This window comes from Phacochoerus africanus, chromosome 3 (assembly GCF_016906955.1).
Source record: "Phacochoerus africanus isolate WHEZ1 chromosome 3, ROS_Pafr_v1, whole genome shotgun sequence".
Lineage (NCBI taxonomy): Eukaryota > Metazoa > Chordata > Mammalia > Artiodactyla > Suidae > Phacochoerus > Phacochoerus africanus.
The window spans coordinates 5,958,809-5,973,868 of NC_062546.1; the positions used below are offsets into that span (position 1 = coordinate 5,958,809).

The 15,060-nt window shown below is 51.6% G+C and overlaps 1 protein-coding gene across 1 annotated transcript; it reads right to left on the reverse strand.

The window, feature by feature from the left end:
- Positions 1-4,028: 4,028 nt before the first annotated feature.
- Positions 4,029-14,780, reverse strand: TFAP2C (transcription factor AP-2 gamma). The gene is made up of 7 exons (XM_047770805.1): positions 14,488-14,780; positions 12,413-12,898; positions 12,246-12,297; positions 10,744-10,960; positions 10,033-10,151; positions 7,132-7,276; positions 4,029-5,701 (listed from the first exon to the last, which is right to left on the reverse strand). Exons 1-7 carry the CDS (start codon positions 14,533-14,535, stop codon positions 5,416-5,418), a joined length of 1,353 nt encoding a protein of 450 aa, XP_047626761.1. The 5' UTR covers positions 14,536-14,780; the 3' UTR covers positions 4,029-5,415.
- Positions 14,781-15,060: the final 280 nt, after the last annotated feature.

Consider the following 15,060-nt stretch of genomic DNA (forward strand, 5'->3'; position numbering starts at 1 on the left):
TTTTTTTTTAATTCATTTTGCCTTTTAGGGCCGCATCTGCAGCATTTGGAGGTTCCCAGGCTAGGGGTCGAATCGGAGCTAGAGCTGCCAGCCTACACCACAGCCACAGGAATGCAGGATCCAAGCTGTGTCTGTGACCTACACCACAGCTCAGGGCAACACCCGAACGTTAACCCACTGAGCGAGGCCAGGCATTGAACCCACCACCTCGTGGTTCCTAGCCGGATTCTCTTCTGCTGCGCCACGATGGGAACCACCTGTAATAGTAATTTGTAAAAGTCATGAGATCAAGTTTGTTTCTGAAGCAGATTTATGTTCCATGTCACTACTGGCCAGAGGTTTGCTCCACCTCCCGTCACTGGCCCTTGGGCGTGATGCCAGCCCTGGCTGGCGGAAGCAGGAAAGGGTCAGGTTTGATGGCGCCAAGGGCCACCCAGCCTCCCAGTGTGGTGACCTGTGGATTTCAGAGAAGCACATGAAGACTGGTGGCTGGAAGAGAAATTCAAGATATCCAAGATCCCAGAAAGGAAAGTCAACAATGATCAGATCAAGGAGCACCAGCCACCCCTGCGGAGAGCACCGCCGTGTATTGCAGCAAAGGCAATTTCGAAAGCAAATCTTTCTCATCTCCAACCAAGGGGAAAAGCCCCACCGCCCACTGAGCTCAGGCAGCTCAAGAAGGCACTGGCCAAGGGTCACTGCCATGCCAGGGATAAACAGGAAGCTCCCTCACCTGGAAAACATGCTTAAAGGAACCTCAGCTCTTCCCCTCGTAGCTTTTTGGCAGCTTTTTCCCAGGTCCTCCACCTGCTTTGCAAAGGAAGGCAGATTAAAGGACCACCTCGCCACCCCACCCCCGCAAAAGGAAAAGACTGGATACAGATGGTCCCTGGAGTTCCCACTCTGGCCAGCTTGTCTCTGTGGCAGTGCTGGTTCAATCCCCAGCTCAGTGGATTAAGGATCCGACATTGCTGCAGCTGTGGTGCAGCTGCAGCCTGGATTCAATCCCTGGGCCAGGAACCTCCCTATGCCACAGCTACAGGAAAAAAAAAAAAAAATACAGACGATCCCTGACTTTCGATGGTTTGACTTAACTTTCCAGCTTCATGTTGGTGCACAAGTGATACTCATTCAGTAGAAACCATACTTCGAATTTGAATTCTGCCCCGGTCCTGGGCCAATAAAACCCTTTCGTGATGCCGGTGGGGGGTCCACGACTGCTCCCCTCACAATCATCCTGGACACGGACGACCAATCTGGTTTTCACTTTCAGTGCGGTCGTCAGCACACTGCAGAGGTTCAACACTTCGCTACAACACAAGCTTTGCATGAGATAATTTTGGCCAACTGTAAGCTAATCTGCGTGTTCTCAGCAGGTTTAAGGTAAGCGAGGGATACTAGTCAGATTCGTTTCTGCTGAACCACAGCGGGAACTCCAAATACATCATTTTATGGTGGTATGGGAGATGGAGAATACATACTTTTTGGCCACGCCCATGGCATGCGGTTGTTCCTGGGCCAGGGATCAAACCCGAGCCACGGCAGTGAAGCAGCCAGATCCATAGCTGCTAGGCCACCAGGGAACTCCTAAATACACTTCTGGTGTAATGAGTTTTTTAACTTAGGATGACTTCATGGGGAAGAAACCCCACCGTCCGTCAAGGAAGTCCTGGGAAGGAAGAGCAACCTGGACAGGAGTTCACAACAGCTGGTAACCAACATGTACCCTGGGAAAACTAGGCAGCGGACTCCAGCACCCCCGCCACCCCAAAGTCGTGAGAGGAGGAGTTGTTTCTGTCTCTCACCCATCCAAGACCTTATCTTGTTTCGTTTTTTAACATCCAAATACAGGAACTTCAGGTCTCAAACCTCACCCCGGCCCTAGACCCCCGAAGAGAAAAAAATGGTTGTTATGTAATCGTTTTAAATGAGAAACAGACTAATCATCCTTTTCCTAACACAAGACTAAATTGTGTGCACGTGGGAGATAAGACAACCGCGTGGCGCTATGGAAAACACCCTCCCCTGACCCGCCGGAGACACTCTTTTAAGTGTCTGCGAGGCAGGTGGGCATCTTCAAGACGCCAGGTACCCAGATGGGCAGGTATCCAGTCAACAGACAGTGTCCCACTGAGGAGGCGTCTCTCATCAATGAGCTCTAGGAGTTCTCTGGTGGCTCAGCAGGTTAAGGATCCAGCGTTGTCACTGCCAGGGCGTGGGTTCCATCCCTGGCCAGGGAATGTCTCTGTGCCTTGGGCGCCGCCAAAACATAAATGAATGAACTCTAGACCACACGCGCCTCCGGACAATGAGGGCTTTTCCTTTCGTGAAAACGGGAAAAAAGAGAGAGCGTCTTCATTTCTTCCCCCAGAGGGCCAAGATTTCAGCAGTATCGTGTGCCTTTGTGAAAACAAGCCCAACCTGTCCCAGAACCAGTGGGTGACAACTGCACGGGGTGAAGGGGAAAAGGAAAAAGAAAAGTAATTCTTACTAACACCAGACTTGGAACTAAAACCACCCTGGCCCCCAGGAAACAGTCTCCTGATCTGATGGCCCTGCCTCAGGCTGAACCATGGAAAAGTCCTCAGCAGAACTTATCTCCCAAAAAAAAGAGCTTGAGGGCAGGGCCAAGGCAGTCAAGGTTTTGGTTGGGACCCCTTAGGGTGGCTTGGTTGTTCTTCGTGGCTCTGCTTAGAGCTGGGAAGAAAAAGCTGTTATCATGCACTGGACCCAGGAAGCTGGTGGCCGCGAGGGAAAAAGACTGATGAACAGTGATCGAGGCATAAGCCCTGCCAGGGACTCACCTCATTCCTCGTTTGACCCTGCGGTGATTCCAGAACATTGTCTGCACTGCAGCTCAGCCCAGCTCCTCAAAGCCAGGCTCTCATCCAAAAGCAAACTAAGATGCTGATAAGAAAATTAGGCCTTTTTTCTTCGGCCCTCGGCCCCCCATAACTTCCTCCTGACACCCAACGTCTCACGTCCTGATTGAGAAATAACTGCCAATGCGAGACCTCTTTTCGCTGCTCTAAAGCAAATCAGTTGTGATCTGACATATCAACCAGATAAATCCAACTTAATGGGAACGTTCAGTGGCCAAGGACAAGCTGCCAAGAACAAAGTATTAGGTTGGCAGAGTTTAAATGACTTAATAACACCCAGTGCCAACAGCAGATCAGGAATTGCTGGGCATTTGATAGAGTTATGAATTAAGGGTTATGAGACTGGAGTTGAAGCAACAGCCTCATCCAACGTGGAAAATCCTCTCGCTCCCAATTCCCTTTGAAGCCCAGGCACTCATGCCAAACTATAAACATACCACTTCCTGGAGGATATGCCAGGCCACTTCAACTTGAAATCAAGGACTGTCGGTGTGCACCCAAGATCCTGGCCAACGTGAGGCAAGGACACAAGCCCAGCCAATCTCTTCTGTTCCCCACGTCCAGAGGCTGAACCCCTGAGGCGCCCAGCAGACAAAACGAATAGGGTGCCTTGGCGCCCTGTGCACGATCTTGTTGCCCAAGATGGCGAATGCCCATTCATCACCCATTCATTGCCAACACCGGAGCCTACAACAGCTCTATTGCTGGCCTTCAGCTGAAGGCCGGCTCCTCCCAAGGAGGGTCGGGCCCAAGGATTTACCAACAATCCTCCTGTTTCCATTCTCAAAATTTCGAGATGGCAACTTGACCAGAAAACAGAGCAGCCTTACATGAGGTCTTCCCAACTGCACTGTACCCCCTTCCGCTCTTAACTGCCCATCAAGCCTCCCTCACACACTTCCCAACAGCCCTCGTGTGGGCGAGGACGGCGCCTACATAGCTGAGGCCCAGCGAGTGCACGACGTGGCGCGGCCCAGCAGTCTTGCGCGGGAGAGAAAACGAAACTTCCAATGTCCCTTGACACACAGCTCTCCTGCTCAGGCCTGTTAACTAAACTAAGCACCGGTCGCACCATCAAATGGCTCTGCCATCATGCCACTTGTCTGAGAGATGATTAAAAAAAAACACATCAAGTTACAATCAGACTTTCACAGCTTCTATCGAGAATACTTTTATTATACAGGTTTCATATACACAGCAATTATTTTGGGAATGTTTTACAGGCAAGGAGTTCACTTCCCAAACTCCCATTTTCACCCCCATGCGCTGTACCTTGCACTCATCCTCGCGTCAGCCCAAGAGAAATGAGACAAAGTTATTGCTTTGTGAACAGAGTCAATGAAATAGTGTCTTCCGGAGTCAAGAAACAGAGCTCAGGATCCTCATAATTCTTAATACCCTGTGTACATATGAATAAAACCTAAAGATGTATCTTAGATTTACCCCGTCACCTTTAAAAGTCAATATTAAAATCGAATCCCATTTCTCAAAAAGTCATAAGAAGTGCACCCATATTTACAGACCCCATTAAATTATGCATAAATAAACTGTACACTCAAACACAGTTTCTCAAAACATAGCGCCTCCTCCAGAACTTGGGGTGGACAGATAGCAAAAAAAAAAAAAAAAAAAGCTTCATGCCTGCCCTTTTCAAGTTTCCTCAAAACACAAAGATGTGAAATAAATATGCAAAATAAAGCTTCCGTACCTTAAAGGAACCAGTCATTTCAAAGGGTCTTCTATTTGGAATTCCCCTTGTGGCACAGTGGGTTAAGGACCCGGCATTGTCACTTCAGCAGCTTGGGTCGCTGCCGTGGTGCGAGTTCGATCCCTGGCCCAGGACCTTTTGCGTGGCCATGGGCGCAGCAAAAAATGAGAGAGAGAATTTAATCTCCTATTTGAAGAGTTAATTTTCAAAGTTTTTTTTTTAAGAAAAACATAAAATCATCAGCAGGCTTTGTTTCTACAAGTTTCATTAATACCCGAAGGGCCCCTTTGAGCAAGGGTTTAAGGTGTGTCAAATACCACCTATGAACCGGTTGCTAAGCGGGTACAACCCTTGCCTCCCAGTGTGTGAGAGTCTAAGGAAGCTACATCAGTCCGTTCACCTTAACACTGCAAGTGACTGTTGATCTGAATCACAACACTGATATCTCAACAGCTGAGTGTGTGTGTGTGTGTCTTCCTCAGCCCAGGAAATCTAAAAGTTTGAAAAACTTGTAGCACCACTTGCAGAGGAAGGAAGAACAGGGTTCCAAAAAAAAAAAAAATCTAAGCAGAATGGGTCAAGAACCAACACTCGTCACCTTCAACCTCGTCCAATCCAGGGTTTCGGAGAGGCTTCAGCGCTAGAGAAATACTAGGAAATCCAGGAGGGCACGTGTGGATCTGGAAACCGACGGAGGCCTTTTCAACCGGAACGTGAGCAGTGCACTCTGTCCCCCGGGCAGGAGGGGATCCAGGCTGTCTTGGTGGCGAACGGATGTGGAGTCCTTTCCCTTCCAGACGCTTGCGTCCTTCGTTCAGGCTCCTTTTACTTCCTGTGCTTCTCCAGCTTCTCCAGGGTTTTGCTAGAATCCGCCGGGCTCTGGTCTCCAGGATTCATACAGGACTTATCTATGGCTACCAGGGCTTCTTTGATGTAGTTCTGCACGGCAGACACGGCGGCACAGATGGCCTGGCTGCCAAACCCGTGGGTAATCAGGCTGAAATGCGACAGGCAGTTCTGGATGCTGGTCTCCAGGACCGGGGCGGGCCGACTGTTCCCATTGGGGGTTCGGTCTTGATTGAGAAGGTCTGTGAATTCTTTACACACTTGCCTGTGAAGACAGTCCACACACACACACACACACACACACACACACACACGTGAGCTCAACTAGCCCCTAACAGGTGAAGAGCACAGAGACCAACTACTGGGGGCTGGATACCTGGGCTGCAACTGGCCTTCTTGGCTAGATAACCCCCTTAAGAGTTGAGACCAGCACCAAGAAGCCAGCTGCTGCACTTCGCACCTACTCGGGGCTAGGTAGGCCTTGAAGGGAAACTTTTTAAGCAACCGTCTCCTTTAATCCTCACTGTAATTAGAAAAGATAAAAGGATTACGGCCAGAACGCACGGGCCAAGGTCAGCAGGTCTGGTCAAAGAGGCGGGGTCGGAATTGCAGCCCAGGAGGCTGAGGGAAGCCACTTGCGATGCAGACCAGTTCCTAGACGCGATGTGGAGGACAACCCTGAATTCGTTTCCCTGAAACTCACTTTTCGCGAGAGGCTGGCTCGCGGCACTCGCTTTTGCCCTATTTCCCACTTTACTTCTTCTGCTTCATTTACCCTGATTTTAAAATCGATTTACTCTTGGTTTCCACGAGAAATACCTCAGCTGCGTTAAGGCGGTGTTTGAGACACTTAATTTGCCCATGTCTCCTACAAATGCATCCCAATTACTTTTTGGGGGGGACGCGGCGGGGGGGGGGGGAGTTGGGGGGGTACAGTGGATTTACATCGTATTGGCGTCACGTTTACGGCAGAGCGCATCAGTTACACATCACATATATCTATTCTCTCCCCCCTAGAGCTTGTTACAGAACTTTTGAGTGTTACATTTAAAAAACAAAAGAATCCTGTTATCAGGAGGCACATGATGGATCTTTTTTTTTGTCTTTTTGTTTTTAGAGCCACACCCGCAGCAAATGGAGGTTGCCAGGCGAGGCGTCAAATAGGAGCTGCCAGCCTACGCCAGAGCCACAGGCATGCCAGATCCGAGCAGTGTCTGTGATCCATACCACAGCTCACGGCATCACCGGATCCTCAACCCACCGAGCGAGGCCAGGGATCAAACCCACAACCTCATGGTTCCTAGTCGGATTTGTTTCCGCTGCGCCAAGAGGGAACTCCCACATGATGGATCTCGACTGGATGTGATAAAATCAATTATTTTCAACACACTTTTGTAAGACAGGCAAACTACCATAAAAGGTGGCTTAACTATTTTGAGCTGAGTAAAACTAAGCAGCTCAAAATCTGTCATTGTGGGCAACACACTTAACTATTCTTACTTTTCTAAAACCTACCCCAAAGTGACTGTATTGGGCATTTGACTCCAAATGAAGCTCCTCTTGCCACCTCCTTGTGCTCAACACCCTAACTTATTTAAGGAGAATTTCTTGAGCACCGGGGACTGTGCTGGCCCCTCAACTTCAAGGTCAGAGCATGAACATGAAGGCCTCAGACTCTCCCATCTGGATACTTACTGTGCGGCCAGCAGCATGTTTTTCCTAGTTGCCATCTCATTCCGTCCTCCGAGATGAGGTCTGGTTAAATACTCTGCCACGGATTTACTAGGAAATTCTGCCTCGCAGACATAGGCAAAGTCCCGAGCCAAGTGAACAGCCTCACCTAGAATAATCACCAAGGGCCACAGACTTTAGGGTGGCTCTGGTCGCCACAGCACCCTCTCCCTTCCCTCTTTTTCCAGCACAATCTATCAGTCTACCAGTCATTGTGCATTTTTTTTTAACCTTACCAAAGTTTATTTATTATTAATTAATGATCATATGACTTATTTCCAGTGTGGGGTGGTTATCAGGAATATTATCGTGAACATTTTCTGCATATATCTTAGTACATAAGTGCACAAATTTCTCTTAAATTGTATACCTAAAAGTATGATTATAGGATGATAGTCTAGATAATGTCAAGTTGTTTTCTCAAACAACTGTACCAGTTTATACTCCTTCCAGAAACATGAGAGAGAGCTCTTGGTTGTTCTCCATTCAACCCATTGTGCATTTTATCTTTTTTATTTCTTCCCCTTTTCTAGAGCCGCTTCCCAGGGCATATGGAGGTTCCCAGGGTAGGAGTCGAATCAGAGCTGTAGCCACCGGCCTACGCCAGAGCCACAGCAAATGCAGGATCTGAGCCGTGTCTGCGACCTACACCACAGCTCACAGGAACGCCGGATCCTTAACCCACTGAGCAAGGCCAGGGATTGAACCCGAAACCTCATGGTTCCTAGTCAAGATTCGTTAACCACTGCGCCAACGACAGGAACTCCCATTGTGCATTTTAAAGTGAAACCACACACAGGGAAAACAATGCTGCTAAGAACAACTCTGCTTATTCCTAGGGAGAGTACCCTCTAGGAATAGAGGGTGAAATCATACAATGTGGGGGGGGGACAAAACCCCCCATTTTTTCACTGTACTGTTAATCAGTCCTCTACCCAAACTGAGCAGATTGCTGACACACCCATGCTCTCTCTCTCTCTCTCTCTCTTTTTTAGGGCCACACCTTCAGCAAATGAAGTTCCCAGGCTTGGGGTTGAATCAGTGCTACAGCTACCTGCCCAAACCACATCCGCGCTGTGTCTGCAACCTATACCACAGCTCGTGGCAACACTGGACCCTTCACCCACTGAGCGGGGGCCAGGGATCGAACCTACATCCTCTTGGTTAATAATTGGGTCCATTACCACTGAGCCACAACAGGAACTCCCCATGCTTTCTCTGTTTATTTATTTATTTAGGTCTTTTTAGGGCCGTACCCATGGCATAGGGAGGTTCCCAGGCTAGGAATCAAATCAGAGCTGTAGCCGCTGATCTATGCCACAGCCACAGCAACGCGCCACAACAGGCACTCCCCATGCTTTCTCTTGATCGTAAAACAGCATTGTTGTGCAAAAGACAAAAATTTGAGAAGAGCACGTTTGACCAAAAAGCAAACTGTCACTTTTCTTTATGAAATGGGACACAGTCTTTGACATGGAACTTTGTTTTGAAATGAGGGCGCCCTGTTACTGGTGCGGGCAAGTCTGCAGAATGTTTCCTGAAAGAGAGGCAGGAAGGTTTCCTGTTGGAAATGGGAGGAACCCTAACTACTGACTTGGACTAACCACCCCCTTCGCCAAGCTACCGCAGGCACAGAGGAGGGGCGGTCATCTGCCACCCGAAAGTGCCCATTCTCGTTCCAAGATGTGGGGCTGCTAGAGCTTTACAAAAACCCAAATGGTGGTGCCCCCTGCCACCCCTCCATCACTAAATCGGAATCTGAGAACCATTGTCCTGACACACACTTTCTCATTCAAGCACCCCTGCCTGGCTGGTAAGAAAACCTAGGAGAATGGCATTCATGAGCCACGTATGCCTGCAGAACCCACCATTCTCCATGCACGACAGCTGCCCCCCATCTAGCAGGCAGCTCCTTTCTCGTTGCCCTGACCTCCAAAGACACTCGTTAAAAGGTAGATCGGGGCCCTGCCAAGTCTCTTTTTGCACCGAAGTAGCACCATTTAGACCAGGGAAAGAAAGTGTTCAAAAGACTGCCTGGCTACCAGGAGATCACCCCTCATTGGCTCCCCAGCCTTTCTCCGAGGCCCGGGGCCCTGCTCATTGGGCAAGGTGCTAGCGGCTGCTCCAGCCTTCAGGATAAGCCTCTCCATGTTCAGCTCATTTTCCTGTGCACAGGAACAATGAGCTTGTTTTGTTTTTTTAAATAATTATTTCACATCTCCTCCCCCCACTTAAAGGCTGTACTGCATTCTTGGCTGCTTTCCAGGATAGGGGTGCAGGCCCATTCAAGAAACTGAAATGTCACATCCTAACTATCGTAGGATTGGGGAGAGGGGCTTCATCTGCGGGGCCCATTACTTTTTTTTTTTTTGGATGGGGGAAATGAACAAAGCGATTGTGAGTTGAGCTAGTTTCATTGCATACAGGGCTTTCCACGGACCACTATCCCAACATTCCACAGCTACAAAACCAGCTGGGATGAGGCTTCCCCCCAATAACCAGCTCTCTTTAAAGAAAAAAGAGAGGAAAAAAAAAAATGTACCAGGCGATCAATTGCATCCTTCAAAAAACACTGGTTCATTTAACTGGAAATGTCTCAACGCCCAACAAGACAACATGAGGTCCTAGGTTAGGCAAACCCATTTCTTTTGAACAAGGATTTTTCTGGAGACCCAGAAGAGACTACATAAATGTTAACTTATTTGATTAAATTACTGTGATTCATTGTAATGAACCCATGGCAAGCAGCCTTCATGTCTCTCTACTTGCGACTAAGGGTTGTTCTTAAGCTTTTCTTTAGGGGAATATTGAAGACAACACAACACTAAGAACACCACAAAACAAAAACAGAAAAACCCCACTGACCTTCTACTAAGGACGTTAGGAGGGTTACATGAGCAGCTTTCCGTCGCCCGGCAGGAAGATTCAAGCCAATTTTGTCCAACTTCTCTCGCAGGGACCGGCCACCGTTTTTAGATTTGGCTCTGATCAAAAAAAGAAAAAAGAACCAAAAAAGGCCAAAACGGTACTGTTAGGAAACCACACTTTCAAATTCGCAATGCCTAACATGCTGCTAACAAAACAGAAATCTGTCAAAGACCCGTCTACATGATGTGGCTCATAGTCAAGTGATACAAGAAGTTAATCCCTGCAAAAGCCAAAAAAAATCTTTCTTAGCATCACCAACGGGTTTTTTTTTTTTCCCCTAAATCACAGAACCTTGCGAGCTGTATTGGAGCAGATGAATTTGCACTTGTGGAAACTGCCGAAGCCCCCCAAACAAAACTTGCCCCGGGGGAACCAGCCCCATGGAGCAACGCTTCCCCAAATACAGACGCTACCCCTTCATACATGGAATCAGTTTCTAACCAAATGATGATTTGTTCACGCTGTTTTAGCACTTCCTCCTACATTTGGCACTTTTGGAAAGAAAAGAAACTGCACAAAAACTCCCCGAGCGAATTAGAATTCAGTGTTAGGTATAAAAGTTACAGAAATGTTAAAAATACCTCCCTGGTCCTTTATGATCCATCCCCAGCCACCCACCTGCCATGTCCAGAATGTGCGCCCATGTACCTTCTGAGGACACCTCCCAGCAATGAGGCATTTAAGCACTCAGGCGGGGACAGTCGCCTCTGGACTTCAGCCACTGTCACTTTGTATTTAGATGTAGAGCTGAGGAGGGACAGTCTTCCAGGGACGGAGCAGAAAACCTCGCTGGGATTCATCACAGCCCCCACCAGCTCCTTCTGACAAGGGAGACTCAAGGGATTCTTGGTCATTGAAATAGGACCTGTGAATGAAGATCAGACGTGGCAGTCCCAGCAAAAGAGACCTTGCTCAGCCACTAACCAGAGCCGAAAGCGCACTTTAAACAAATAACGTTGCATGTTGGACTCGAAATTGCCAAATTCTTTAAAAAAAAAAAAAAAAGCCATGGTCTTCCAAGATAATCCAATCCGAGGAAATTCACAACTTAACACCTAGGGAAGTTAATCAGCCAAGATCCCAAGCATGGGGGGAGGGGTTCATTTTCCCGAGGGTTTTCATTTTCATGGAGGGTTTCCTTTTCAAGCCACGGTTCGATGACAACATTTATTTTCGAAAGGCTGCTTCACAACTAAATAAATGGTAGTCTGTTTTCTCTCCCCTCGCTCAACAAATATCCAAAAATCCAAAATCGCAGGACCTTACTCAGACCATTTGCCCAAATCTCTCAGTGCAGCTGATCACGCACGGTACGTTTTAAAATACAAACAGCTAAGTTTACTGGGAAATGCACTTTATTTTCTGAGGTGATTTTTGGTTTTTTCAAAACCCATTTTTCCCCCATTGATTCCAAACAGTTTAATCAAGTAACAGACCGTAACTACCTTTCATTTAGGATTAACCCATCTCCCAACACAGCCCAACTGGTAATCCAGGCAGTATGTAACTTAATTTCATGAGCCACTCACTCACCAAGTAATCCAATTTTCCAAATCCCTCCCACCGCATCGGGCATAAACCCAACAGATCACCCAGCCTGATTCTTTTTTGGGGCCGTGGGTTTTGTCGCCCAAACCGTCTCCAACGTTTGGTCACAGGTCAGAGTTAAGGGTCCTTAGCCAGTGCATCTTCCAAATAGGAAATAAAATCACTTCAAGCCATTCAGCAGTTAAAACGGTCACAGAACCAACTCAACCGAAGCACTGGTGAGTTGTTTTTCAAATTATATCAGTGTTAACTCACTCCGGAGACTTGCTGAAGCAGGCTGTAAAAACACTCTCAATTCAAGGAGCAACATTCCCAAGGGAGAAACTGGGCATAACAAACTCCGGGACTGGAGGGCAGCGCCTGAGGGGTCCTGAGGGGTCTCTGAGCATCCTTTTCCATTTAGATCTTAGAGAAGGGTCCTTTCCTCTCACTCCTAAACCCTCTGCATCTTGAGTCCCCTCCATCGTCCCCTTCCACGGCACGTATATAATGTCCCAAGATACCAAACGCCCCATCTGGCCCAGTTCATAACCTCACGGCACAGTTAAGAACCCGTGCAGGGTGTGTGCACGGGACGAAAAGGACTCTGGCTCACCACGTACCTTTGCGAATGACCGTCTGATCATGCAGAAGTAGGTGCTGGTCGTCGACATTCTGGGGGAGAAACGACAAAGTGTCCTTTAAGTTCGGGGGAGCCTGGGCGGGGGCAAGAGAGAGGCAGTGGGGCAAACCGGTCCGGGCAGGAGGGGGCCAGAGCCCAGGGGCTCACCTGCACCTCCTCCATCTGGTGAGCCATGTCGTGCAGCCCCAGGTTCTCGGCCAGGCCCGCGGCGTCCAGGGCGTGCGAGTGGGGCAGCAGCAGGTCCGAGCGGCGGTAGGCCTCCCTGCGGGCGCTCATGGCACCGCCGTCCAGCCCGGAGAGGTGGGGTAACAGGCCGGCCGGGCGCCCGTGGTGTGAGGGCAAGCCAGCCCCCTCCTGGCTCTGGCGGCCGGGCCAGGCCTGCTGCTGGCTGCCAGTGGGCGCCGGCTGGTGCAAGGGGTTGATGGCAGCGGCGTACGCTTCTCCCAGATGCGAGTAGGGGTCGGCGGATTGCGAGTAAGCCAGCTGCTGGTAGGGAGGCGGAAAGTAGGGCGGTGGCTGGTATTCGGCGACTCCAGTATGGGAAAGGGGAGGCGCGGGGCTGTAGAGATGCTGCCCGGCGGAAGAGAGGTGAGGGAGACGCGGGTTCCCATTGCTGCTCGCGTCGTGGCGATCCTGGGACAGAGAAACGCAGACCCGGTTAGTACGAAACCCCGCTCCTGCGAACTGACTGCAGCCGCCGCGCTGCGCCCGGCGCCCCCGCGGGCCCACCGCAACGCCCCGGACCCGACCCGCGGGGCCTGCCCTCGGGCCAAAAGGCCCGAAGGAGCAATGTGCCCCGGGGATTTCGTTGTCAACCGCGAGGAAAGGAAACTGAAGACCTGGGGAAACGCGCCCTCGGGGCCCGGCGGCGAATGTCTGGGCGCTTTGACGCCCGAGGCAGTTTGAGGCGCCAAGTCCGAATCCCAGGCCTTGGGCCGGGAGAAGCTGGGGCAGGGGTCCTGGGCGAAAGCCTGCAGGCAGCGCAGCGCGCGATCGCTCACAAGCCCGCACATGCCGGCGCAGTCAATCAGAAGTGGGGAAGCCGCGGCAGGCGCGGATAATGCGCGCAGCTCAGGAAGTGCGCGCTCTCCCCGCCCCAGGGACCCTCCCTCCACGCCCTCAGGACAAAGACCTCCGGGCGAGAGACCCTCCCGAGTAGGACCTGCCAGGCAGCGCAGCCCAAGGGATACGGGAAGGAACCCGCTGCAGCCAGGTCTGCCCTCCCTGTAGCTGTGTCCCAACCAAAGCGGGTAGATAAGTGAGAAGGGCCTGCCCGGCCACCGTCACTCTCCCCACTAATCGGGCACAGAGGGCGAATAAAGGACCCTGAAAATTGGGCAAACTTTCCTGCACACGTTCCCCCCCCCCCTTGCTGTCCGACTTAATTCTTAAAGGACGTGTCGCCATGTGTTCCCCGGGGTCACAGGGGTAGCCGGGAGCCAGGAGAGATAGGACACCATCGCCCCCTAGCGGAGATGTCCGGGCCTGCAAACAGGGGCAGCCCCTCCAGGTCCCGCGGGCGCGCGGCTCTCCCGGGTCCCCGCAGCCATCGTTCTACTCTCCCAGGGCCCGGGCGCACGCCTCGCGCCGCCTGCGTCTTCTTCCTCTTCCCGCTCGCCGCCTCCCTCCCTCCCACTCTCCGAAACTCTAGCTCAACCTGTCCGACAGGCTGGAGCACTCCCGAGCGCTTACGGCCCCATCTGGCCTCAGCACCCCCCCCCCAGCCCCCACGTCTCTTGAAAGCCAAACTTCGGTTTTCTCATTTCCCCGAGGGGGTAGCGGGGCAGGTGACAAGCCCGCCTCGGAAGAGACTCCTCAAAGGTGTCGCCGGCAGGTCACCTCGCCCGACCCCTTTGGACGGAGATTTGGTGAGTAAAAGCCACCTCTAAGAGTTGTAGATCGGGCACTCTTCCGAGAAAACGGGAAGAAGGGCTGTTTTGCTTCGCGAAACCAGCCGGTAAGCTTTGCGGGTGGGACCTGCCATTCTCTTTCCAGGCCCGGTTTCCGAAGCTGGATATTTAGGAAAAGGACGGACTCAGGAAGGGGACCCCGGAGAAACGCACTAGGGGGTGTCGGGAAAAGAGGACCCTGTCCCATCGAGGGGCAAGCGGTGGGTGCCTGTTCGCCGCTCCTGCGCCCTCGCCCCCGACCTCGGTCCAGTGGCCCCCGCCTTCCGGACTGTACTCGGGCGGGGCCAAGCTGCGCCCCTGCGCCCAGCTCACCTCGCAGTCCTCTTCGTACTTGACATTATCGGTTATTTTCCACAACATGGCGTCCGGCGTCCCCCAAAACAATCGCCAGTTAAATCCAGGTTCCCCCCACCCCCCGAGCGGTAAATCCAAAATTGGGGTCACGGTGGCTAGGCGTCTGCCGCCGCCCCCGCCGCGCGCGGGCCTAGCTGTCCGGGTCACTGGACGCGCATCCGCGGCTCTGCGATTGTAGATGCTGCGGCGGGTGTAGAAGCTGCCGCCGGGGACCCGGGAAGCCGCGCCAGCACTGTGTGTCCCGGCGGTAGCCGGGGATCCGGGCGCCTTAATGAGAAGGAAATTATCATAACTCCTCCCCGGGGGCCGGCGCGAAGGCCCGGGCGCCGGGCGGGGCTGCCCCCAGCCAGTCCCAGCCTAGCTCCGCCCCGCACCCCGGTCGGGCGCAGCGCAGAGACCCACGCGGCTGGGGGCGAGGAGAGGAGTGGCGTGGACGGCACCTCGCTGACTGCATCAAACCTGCCAGGCCAGGGTCCCCCTTCACGCCTTGCATCCGTCGCCCTTACCGTACACATGCACACACCCGGGATG

What these genes read in the sequence shown, in the direction of transcription:
- TFAP2C (XM_047770805.1), bottom strand. Translation starts at nt 14,535, where the DNA reads ATGTTGTGGAAAATAACCGATAATGTCAAGTACGAAGAGGACTGCGAG. An exon ending in TCAGACGGTCATTCGCAAAG is followed by an intron (nt 10,961 to 12,245) that starts GTACGTGGTGAG and finishes CTTCATTCACAG; the next exon opens with GTCCTATTTCAATGACCAAG. An exon ending in CTGGGAGGTGTCCTCAGAAG is followed by an intron (nt 10,152 to 10,743) that starts GTACATGGGCGC and finishes TTTTTTGATCAG; the next exon opens with AGCCAAATCTAAAAACGGTG.